Here is a 10,955-nt window from a genome sequence, read left to right as displayed (position 1 = left end):
ACATAGAGATCAGAGAATGCGTCAGTGGTCGCTTGCAAGAGGTTAAAAACAATGGAAAATAATTACGCGTCAGGCCCAAAAAGTGATCGCGGTCGCTTACAGGAGGTGATCGTTTACTAGAGACTCCAACTGTAAGGCTTTGACTCCGAAAATTTTGGTGTTTTGGATAGACGGTCGCTTATGGTTGTTATGGGAGGTGGTCGCACATGGAGGTTCGACTTTACAACAAAATCTGTGTACAGGCTAGGTTACAAGTCTCACCCAGACGCCGTAGTAGCATGGTAACCGTTACTTTACGAACACGATTGATCCTAAGCATTCATTGGCGAAAGTCTTCCAAAACAGGTTTTAGGTGTAGTAGTATTCCAAGTGTGTTCACAACAGTCGCTGGAAGCAATAGAGAACTAACAGGTTGAAAGCAAACCAAACTTACAGTACATTTCTTTCTAAAGCATTAAAAGTACTAATAATTGGAAAATTTTATTGGGCTCTTGGCTTTGACTGATCAATTAAATTCCCAATTCTATTATTCGATCTTCAAAGGTTAAATAAACACCATCAATTAGTGTGATGTTAAATGTTTGTCTAATTTCGTTCTTGTTTGTGGAATGGTTAGACAAGCGTGACAAAGGTATGACGTACGCCCTTAACCTCGTGAAAGTAAACTGTTGTCTCGTCGCAACAAGCATAGAACGACGTCTGTAGCTGTCTGTCACGACTCGAGGTTCTTCGGCTGAAACTCGACAAAAGAAATGGCTTATCGACCGTATCACCCGTCTTCTCCCGGCTGCGAAATGAAGGTAACAGAAGAAATTTCCGTTTTAAAAATCTACCCAATTCCCAAGCATGCTAAAATTGATAAAAATAAATTGCTTATAAGAGGTTAGATAACAACAGATGTGGACCTGCTAACTCTTCCATCCACTCCTGTGCCAAGAACGTTATCAAGGTCGTCACGTGCACTAAAAATGATGCTTTAGTTCGTCGGCTTATTGTGTCCTATTAAATTTAAAAATCTGTATGAATATGATCACAGCATGTAGACGTTAAATATTGTGTTTGTCAATGGGCTTTGGAAATCTTAGTATTTGTGCAAGAATGATTTGCGCAGATGACCAGCTGAGTGTTATGGATAATATCTGCTGAAAAGTTCATAACATCAGTCGCCCTGAAATACAATCAAATGATAAGAAAATAAGGTTTACTCTAATGTATGCAATTTACAGCAACAACACTTACATTGATCAGCATTGCTGCTCAAGAAAAAATGGCCCTCAAAGCTAAGGATAACTTACGCCATCTGCGAAAACATTTTATGCGGGTGTTTTATGAGATTTCGACTTCGCTCTTTTCGATGTTTTCGCGTTTTTGCGACATTCTTCAATGTTCGGGTTCCGTACAGAGTCGTGCTTTGTGATTATTCCGCGCGATCGGTATCATGGAAGGTACTTTGCATTGTCTAGATACAGACTGGATGTTACATGGATTTACATCTAATTCTTTAAGTGTACTTAAAAGTCATGAATTGAAGCCGGCAAAATAAGGATAAAGGTCCCAAAAAAGACGTCTCTTCAATATATTTGTGAAACCTTATTTGCATCATAGAATGGCTTGTTTTATTTGATTCGTTTATACAATGTTTATAAACAGACGATATAGTTTAATAAATATTGATTGAAAGTGAGTGATATTGACTCCAGGCAATGGTGATACAAACGGTTTGACGTAATAGCCACAACTGATTCCGCGTTTCCTGCCAATCTTACACATCTCTACCCAATAAGTCTACCACTTGGTGGTTTTTAAAGTCGTCTCACTTCTGCATACTGAAATATAGATTCTTTTACTTTTGTTGAAAGACTTCATGTAGTTAAAAGGCCACATTTTTACTCCAGTTTTACTATACAATTTCATGAATTCGCTTTATGGCATAACCCGGGGGTACTCCCGGGAATTCTTCGTGGGCTCGTGCCTCCCGGTTCTTCAAATCCTCACCCTATTTCAGATAAAAAAAATGTCATTTTCCACATCCGTTTTCAGACCTGGCTTCACGTTTACATTGGCAGAAATAATGTAATCATTGTTAGATTAAAACATGGCCGTCGAATGGCCAGCATACAGATTTCCTAATCCATGTTAAATTCGCATATTACTCTTTCGTTCTTATTTTCATTTTGAACGACAAATACGTTCGCGCAGTCCCATAGTTCCCTCCAAAAACCTTAATCCGATTCCTGTCCAAAATGGGCAAATTCTCCACCTGTTTTCAGACCGAAATGGACACAAAAACCATACCTTTTGGGGTGGCACATACCAATACGGCTTATACAAGGGAGTACCCCCCCGGCTCGCGTAATCGGCTTTGCATACTGAAGCAGCTAGACGGATTATAGAATTGTCCATATGGCAGACTTTGATAAGTCAAGGAGAGTTATCCAATTATAAACTTGACCTGAGGTGGCGATCGCCCTGCACGAAAGATCTGGTAGGGCCACTAGCTGTAGAAAGTCTGTGTCTCTCTAAACATGCAGACCACGAAATGTGTATAAAGTAGTTTTAATCAAGGTTGTTTTTTGACAAGAGAGGATGAAGGGTTGGCGAGCCTTAGTTTTACAAAATGACGGGAATTTCAAATTTTAAAACGTCGTACAGTCAAACCCCGTAAATATAGACGGTGAGGGTGGGGGTATAAAAAGTGTCCACATCACGGTGGGTACGTATTAAGCGGGTTGAATTTAGAGAAAATGTGAGGGCTTACTTTTCCGAGGGCTATCCGTGATAACCAGGTGTCTGTATAAGCGGGTGTCCGTAAAGCGGGGCTCGACTGTATCTTTTTGGTGGATAAACTTAATTTCTTTTTGTTTTAGTCGTGAGATGTTTATAAATAATTTTTGAGATTTCATGTTTTTGATAAGACATCTCATAATATGCTGAGTACTAGAGGAACACACTTCCAAATTCCTCAGCTCGTGACTATGAGCAATAACCTTACGCATGCCGCCATGGACAGCTGTTTAATTTCGTCCTTCTCAGGACTTATCAGTATGGCATGCCCCCCTTCCCGCCCCTAGGCAAATGAGTCACATCTCAGACCCCGCCAACATTTACTGCCGAAGCGAGCGCAAAAACACTCTATGTTGTGGCTGTTTCTTGGAAACAACGCAAAACAGTTTTAGACAAGCTTAAAAATATGATCTATTTGTTCCCAGGGATCAGCTTGTAAGCAGATCGGTGTCAGAGAGAAAGTGTATAGATTAGACCGAACTCAGCAAGAAACACACTCTAGCAAACCCCGTGGCATGGCCAATCTTCAGGTCATTTTCGGGCAAAAATTTTAAGAACTTAAGAGAAAAAGTTAAAAGTAAAAAATTATAGGAAATAACGATTTTGGAACAGAACTAACTTCTCAAAAGTCACATTCACCTGGAAAATTTTCCCGTGGGAGAAGCTGAGAAAAAGAATGGTAAATAAATCACATAGCCTGCTAGCAAGCGTTTCCGCTCGAGTTCGTCTAGAAAGTTGGGACAAGAGCAAAAAAGAGGAATATTGGAAACGGTTGCCACGCAGCGGGCTATAAATCACACGCAGATGCCTTCTAGTCCCTGTTTGTAGCCAGCCGCGGGGGACTTGCACTAGGACTGGCGAAAGGTGACTCTGTGCAGACTACGACGATTGAAGTGCAATGCAGCGAAACTTCTTACGGGCCCTGTCTGCATTAATGTGGAGATTTTTGAATCCAGATATATTTTTACCTGGATTCGTGTCGACGGGGCCTTAAATCAATCTGGAGAGCGGTTTCAAGATGTGGTTTCGTTGAGTTTCACTGGTTTTTTGCGGACGGAAGGCCAATTTGTGTAAAAAAAAAATGCCGTGTTAGGAAATATTCAGATTCGTGTGGACGCCGCCTTAGAACCAGTTCTCCGCCTCCAGTTCACTGCAGTTTTTTTTAAAATATTAAAATACCTTTATGTATCAAAAACGAGAAGACCAAAGACTGCTGCAAAGCTGATTCAGAACTACGTGTATTGTTTTTTCATAACAATATTTCGGCTGGTCATACCAGCCTTCTTCAGGTTTACAGATGTTACTGAACTTATGTAGGAATCTCAGAGGTATGCAATTAAGTAAATTAATAGGCCCCTATTAACAAGTAATAATTATAGTTTTTGTTGCAAGTTGTTCTGATTGGCTCCAAGTATAAAGGCCATATCTACCTTTTCTTAGCTGAAAGGTTCTACATTGTTATGCAAATTAACCTTTCACTTTTGAGTGTTTTACTTGGACAATACGATGCAAATTGCGTAGTGTGTTTGAATTCGATAGCTTTGGATAACACTACTAAACAAAGCGAGACGATTTCTATTTACGCGTCCGTTCACAGTGACACGCTTAAGTTAGCTTCTTCACCAACTCCTACAGGAAAACGAGCTGGCTTAAAAAGGTAACCTTCACATCTCTTGCATGAATTTTCAGTAACAGACTAAATTGGAACCGAGCACGAGGTTTGTCAGCTGATAATTTGGTCACAATTCCCAACACTTCATAAAAAACCCGACGTATTAGCACATTAAGTTAAGAGAATTTGCTTTCGACCTGTAAGTCACTTGAAAAGAGCGTACTAAGTTTATAGGCTACAGGAATGGAAGTGAAATCCACTAGAGTAGCTGTTGCAAATGATTATTTGTCTAATACTGAGTAGTGGAATGACGATTCTTTGAACTCCTCGGGGGAATGTAATTTGGTTCGAATTATCAAGCAGCCCGAAAACTCAGGCTTAAACCACGTTGATTGTTTGATTGGGAGTGGAAAGTCAGTTTTAGTTCAACGGGAGTTTTGAACTGTTGTATTTATACCTGTCAACTCGACCGTATATACGCCTTAGATGTGAGTTAGGCACCTGCTGATCGAAATTCAATTCCGGATCTCGTGGCCTACGGATCAATTTCTTACTCCTGGTGGAACAATTGGAGGTATATTACAACTTCAACTAAAACTTTTGTCGGAAAATATACAAAATAATTGATAAACTCGAACCAGAGAGAGAAAAGAAGAGTCCGTTTCTCGAAATGCCCGATTTTGGATGAGAAAGCCCTGAATTATGAAAACTTCGTAAATCTCCGAAACTTTTTCGGAAATCTGACATGATCGCGTCCTCTACGAAAAATCAAACTCTAAAGGATGAAAGATCTTACGTCGACTCAATCAAAAATAGCCCCAGGGTCGTCCTCGGCAATTTTAGGTGTGACGTGACATCACCTGCATTCGCTGTTGGTATTGTAATGTATAATGTCCCGGATGTGCTGAACATCTGCCGGATGTGCTCTGCCTAATGCTGATTTTTAGTAAAATCGAACTAGTGGTCTATTATCAATGCTGCGTTCTGATTGGTTGAGCTTCTACTAGGCCATATGTTATAGCCCACCAGTAGCGAAAAGCGCGGGCTTTTTGTCGGCAAAAAACGATTAAAGTCTAGCTATAACTAGTTAAAAGTTTTTTATTCTCGATATTTTTTACCAACTAGTTGGATTTTACTAAAACAATTATTCCTCTCGCCCTCATGGCCTCTGAGTCAGTAGCCCATTCTGCCTTCGGCCTTATGGGCTACTGACTCAGAGCCCATTCGGGCTCGAGAAATAATTGTTAAATACTCGAGTGGCTTTGGGATCGTTTTGAGGCACTATCACGTGATCATAATTTCGCGCCAAATAAACGCGGCCGCTTCCGAGAAGTGCACGGACCTTTTCTTGAATAAGCTGGAAGTTTGCTAACTCAAAAACTTAAAGGCATTAGCTGAACTGCGAAAACACTTGGATGAAGCTCGTATAAAAGATTCTAAGAAGTCAAGGAAACTGGCTATTTCAGAGAAAAAACGAAGCTTCCAGCGTGTAAGCTTTTAAAATAGCTCTTACCGTAACATGGCGTCTTTCTTGCTTTTACTTTCCTTTGAAAACAATTACACTTCACCCTCCAGTTCTAAGCCAAATATACGCGAGTTAGTTCCTTGGGTCAAATTGGCTCCTTTTTTGTAGCATTGACAGCAGCAAACAACAGTTTGTTTTTCTTTTAGATGGCAGGAAAGTGGGACAAAGGACTTGCAAAGGAAATTTGTTCTTGGATTCAGAGAGCTACTGGTGTCTCAGTACCTTCAGATGATCCTTCAGATTTTGCCGAAGAACTGAAGAACGGCCAAACTCTTTGCCAGTACGGTCTTATTATTGTCTTTGTAATTTTTAAAATGTCGTAGAGACTACAGTCAACTCTCTCTAAGACGGACACCTTTGGGACCGGCACTAAGTGTCCGTCTTAGAGAGGTGTCCGTCTTATAGAGAGTCAAATAAAAGGAGTAAAGAAAGGCAGGGACCAACTCTAGGTGTCCGTTTTACAGAGGTGTCCGTCTTATAGAGGTGTCTGTTAAGAGAGAGTCGACTGTATATAAAAAGGAACTTTTGTCTTTCTCGGGGTTGTTGAGTGATAAAGACGTTGTGACGGTGTAAATTTAATTACAAAGGGCTGACTCAGTTAGAAACTCTGTAACGAAAAAAAAGGACTTCAACCTAGCGTGCTTCTAACGGTTTGCGAGTGTTTCCTTTCAATTTTTTTTGTTTCAAATAACTAACAGTGAGCATGCAAAGACCTCACTGGGGTGGGGTGGGGGGGGGGGAGGGAACAAAGCCCTTTTCATTTGCATAAGAAAAAAAATAAGTATTTGTTTCAAATCTAATCATTGTTATCAGATTCAATATCTGATTGAAAAAGGTTTTTTCTTACAAGGTTGGCAAACAAACTCCAACCAGGGGCAATCAGGAAAATCAACAAACTGAAGTCACCATTTCAGATGGTAAGTCAGTCTCAGAAAAAAAAAAACTGGAAGGATAAAACGATAACAACAACAGCAATAAACAGTTTAAAATAATGCATGTTTTTCTAGAAGGGGCTGTATTGTCCAGACTTGGAGCCGTGTACTAGGTAAAAACGTAACGATGTATTTAAATCTATTACGCTCATGTCTCAAGGAAATTTCATTATAAGGCATGTTTGTAATTAAGTTGAAGAAAATTTTTTCGTTTTTCACGTCGTTCGTCCGCCTTTTTTTCCCTTCTCTCTTTCCTTCCTTCTTGATTTCATTCCGGATTTATCTCCATTTTGACAAGAGTCTCTCAGTTAAATGAAGAGTCAAATACCTTGTAATCTCTTTGCAGATGGAAAATATAGGTTGGTTTAGTGATTTTGTGACCGCATATGGTGTTCAAGCTGAGTATGGTTTTGTCACAGTAGATTTGTATGAAAAACAGAACGTCCATCAGGTAAGCAATTTAAAACGAGGATCCTCACTTTTCTGCTAATCAGAAATAAAACCAACTTTTATTGCTACTTATCATGACTGAAAAAGGATCGAGCGCAACAAGACGCGTTTCAAAACCTTACAATGTTTACATGAGGCCATCAAACCAGGCACCACTGGTTGTTCAAATGTTTTCCGCCCAACCCATTTTTAAAGGGAAAAGCCCTGGGGACGAGGTTGGTACGCTGGTCATCTTCAGAGACCCAGCGCAGCCAGAGACATTTTCGACTCGTTCTTCTTACTCAGTCATCAAAAGAGAATAAGGTCCCATCATTCTCTTTTGTGCTCACTTAAGAATAGGCAGGGGCACCCAACGTCTATTTTCGGAAAATATTTGTCCGGAAGACGATTTGAGATCTAGAATTTTCGGAACATTTTTTGTAAAATTCCTTGCTTGTCTGTCTCTCCTAGGATTTTCGAACAGCTAAAAAAAGGTATAATTGACTATTTTTAACGGATTTTTACCATAAAAAGGTCACCTAGAATTTTCGGGAGCCTTTTTTCTGCTTGAAATTTTCGAATAGGTAAGTTTTGATCCCTACAATTTTCGGATCACTAGACTTTCAGCTAGGAAATCCGAACAGAGAAAACATTTTTAGGGGATAAAAATATGCCTATATCTACCGTTTAAATACTAGAATACGTTTAACAATGCTATATTTTAGTGGTTTTGAACTATATTCTCGTTGGGTGCCCCTGAACAGTCACAGCTCCACCTTGAGCGCGCCAGAAATCATTTTGCCTCTTGGACTGCGAAGGTTTAAATGGGGGCAGTATGAGTAGCGCGCACTGCGAGTTCCCGCCATTTTGCCCTGGCATTTCAATCCCCCTTTTTTCTTGTTGATGCATCTGTTAGACTGAGGGGATAGTCAGGGCTTCGCCTGATTTCTGTTGCATAAAGAACAGAAGAAGGACTTTTTCTCTAATTTCTCAAATTAGGAAATGATCAGATAAAAACTGTGCAAACTAAGTTTTATGGATGAAAGTGAAATAAAAGTACAGTTTCGATGGGAGCTATTTAAATAATTTACCTATTTGTCAAATTTGATTTTTCCCGTTTCGTTCCATGGCAGGTTCTTATAGCTTTAAAATGGCTAAAAGTGGAGGTACGTATCTGTTGTGTCTTTACGGATTTAACCAAGGATGATTCGGATTTAACCAGGATTTCACCACTAACACGCACCATTTCTTACTCGTTCACACATGTGTATTCTAATCATCATAACAGTCAATGCGCATACTCGATGATACAAGCATCGGGGGGCGGGGTGGGTACAGTATCGTCTTGACGCGGTCCTCTTGAACTGGGCATTCGCCATCTTACGTGGTCATACGAGCCAATCGTAGGGCAAAGGAAGTACATTCATTTCTCTCTTATTTTAAGACCCTGAGTATTGGTCCGGCCCCGGAAATCGTACCCACGACCTCCCGCTCTGCAGTCAAGTGCTCTACCGACTGAGCTAACCCTGCCGCGGTTACACTTGGAGATATGTGTATTTGAAGAAATATAATTCCGGCTATTATAAATGATCATGACCCCAAGAGAACAAAATGAGACAGACAGAATTTGGGTTTTTTTTCACAGTTTTATGTTGGCGTTGATTTACATTTCTCAGGTGTTGTTTTTCCACTACGTTCAGTCTCATTCCCAGTCAGTTCTCTGTTGTAAATTAGACCCAGGTTCAACAGACACAGCGCATCTTTTGCGATACTTTAAGTTTGGTTTTTCACTGGTGAACATCTGGCGCCAAATTCTCCTCCTCGTATTTTTCCCGGCCATCGCGTGCATCTTCTGCAAAAACTGAAAGCAGTTGGTTCATGGATTGACTCCGCCTTATTATTTGAACAAAGTAATAACACTGGCTTTGGCTCAACAACAAAGGGGCTGTGTACATGAAGGGAGGAATATCCTAGTACCAGGAAGATTCTAGAAGGCGGAAAAGCTTTACGTTGGGTTTTACATGCAGAAATTTAAGTCTGTGTGGCGTCCACTAGAGAAGGTTCGGGAAGGAATTAAAAATGGCGGGCGACAAAAACAAAAATGCAATTTGGGCCCTTCTGCTCTCTTTGCCTCCGTTAATGACCACCTTTTAGCAGAACTATTACAATAATCAGCTTGTGGTATCGCTGTGATTAGCCACTAACGTTCCGCCTCCATTCTTCTTTGGTTTGTCCCTAGTGTTAGTATCTTCATAGCGAAGGTAGAGTACAATAGTGCCAAGGTCTTCCTATTACTAGGATCTTCCTACTTGTTAGCTAGGAAACCCGGGGGGGGGGGGGTAACTCCGCATATGAAAGGGGTGGGGATGCGCGTCGGAAATTTTGAATTAAACCCCTAAAGGCCGGACCGATCTGGGCGTGGCCCAAGCTTTTTTTGACCCCTAAAAGAGCCCATGTTAAAACACAGACAACATATATATTTTTATATTTTTTGGCGTGCAACTCTAAACGAGACCTTCACGGCTAAGTATGATGGCGTTTTGCCCAGAACACCCTAAGTGAGACCAAAATCCGAAATTTACACCTCTAAGCGAGACGACGAGTATCCCCACCACTATCATTTGCTGAGTCTCCCCTCCCCCGGGCTAGGAAAATCCAAGCGTTAGGGACAAGTACAACTCTTTGCGTGTGAACTGAATACAGAAAACATATGGCGCAAGGTTGGTCCGCTTTCTAGGATGTTCCTGGTGCTAGGATCTTGCTCCCTGTTAGTTAGGAAAATCCAAGCGTTAGGGACAAGTACAACTCTTTGCGTGTGAACTGAATACAGAAAACATATGGCGCTAGGATGGTCCGCTTTCCAGGATGTTCCTGGTGCTAGGATGTTTCTCCCTCCATGTAAACAGCCCCAAAGGGTCCCGGAGGGATCCTAGCTGCCAACTGAAATCGAACTTAATTTTTCTGTTTGTTTCTTTTGCAGGCCGAAAAGAAAGGCGTGAAACTGTAAAATAGCTACTGAGAAGAAACTTTGTCTACTTAACATTATAAGCATTCATTTCTACTCTTAGCTAATATTGTTTTATGAAATATTTAAGTTGCCTCTTAGTAAACGCAAACCGTCACATTCAGTCACCCTCATCAGTGCCTCCATCATTAAAAAAAAGTGGATAGGCGTTATTCTCTTAGCTCTCAAATAAATAAAATATTTAAACCTAAATGAAGAAAGTTTTAGTTGCTGTAAATAAAGTGGATGATTAAGGGCGGGATCATTATATGGGTAATATAACTCTCATTTCTCTCGAGGACGATGAACAGGTAATGACGTCAGCGAGAGAGATGGGGAGGAGGGAATAATTTCGCTCGGAGAACATTTCACCTAACATATTCCCTCTCTCTCTGTGGAGCATTTCCGAACGTGCTCAGTAAACGAGTGAAGGCCGGGTAAGATTATGTGTTTACTTTTAAACCACGGTGAAAGGGGAATAACGGAACGCTCGTACTACAAGCCATCGCGCAAATGTCTGCAAACAAGAAACGTTTATGTGGCCACTGACTTAGTCAGTAGCGATGAGCCTTGTGGTCCGTTTGTTTATTTTGTGATTTCAGTGCGATTTCTTCTTTAAAGGCATTGATTGACCAGGTGTTGAACACAAGTTATTTGTTACTGACCATT

General features: G+C 40.7%; 1 protein-coding gene across 2 annotated transcripts; it reads left to right on the top strand.

The window, feature by feature from the left end:
• The first annotated feature begins 686 nt into the window (after positions 1-686).
• On the top strand, positions 687-10,499 carry LOC140938669 (myophilin-like). Of its 2 annotated transcripts, none has more exons than XM_073388167.1 (6): positions 687-800; positions 6,068-6,201; positions 6,772-6,838; positions 7,200-7,304; positions 8,416-8,448; positions 10,263-10,499. In XM_073388167.1, the coding sequence occupies exons 1-6, from the start codon at positions 753-755 to the stop codon at positions 10,287-10,289; spliced, it is 414 nt and encodes a 137-aa protein (XP_073244268.1). In that variant the 5' UTR covers positions 687-752; the 3' UTR covers positions 10,290-10,499. The 2 variants fall into 2 exon arrangements, with proteins under 2 accessions (XP_073244268.1, XP_073244274.1); XM_073388173.1 differs by lacking the exon at positions 687-800 and adding an exon at positions 4,281-4,441.
• Positions 10,500-10,955: the final 456 nt, after the last annotated feature.

The sequence above is a fragment of the Porites lutea genome, chromosome 1 (genome assembly GCF_958299795.1).
Source record: "Porites lutea chromosome 1, jaPorLute2.1, whole genome shotgun sequence".
NCBI lineage: Eukaryota > Metazoa > Cnidaria > Anthozoa > Scleractinia > Poritidae > Porites > Porites lutea.
This window is presented reverse-complemented; position numbering and strand designations above follow the sequence as displayed.

What these genes read in the sequence shown, in the direction of transcription:
- LOC140938669 (XM_073388167.1), top strand. Translation starts at nt 753, where the DNA reads ATGGCTTATCGACCGTATCACCCGTCTTCTCCCGGCTGCGAAATGAAG. An exon ending in AACGGCCAAACTCTTTGCCA is followed by an intron (nt 6,202 to 6,771) that starts GTACGGTCTTAT and finishes TTTTCTTACAAG; the next exon opens with GTTGGCAAACAAACTCCAAC. An exon ending in AAAAACAGAACGTCCATCAG is followed by an intron (nt 7,305 to 8,415) that starts GTAAGCAATTTA and finishes GTTCCATGGCAG; the next exon opens with GTTCTTATAGCTTTAAAATG.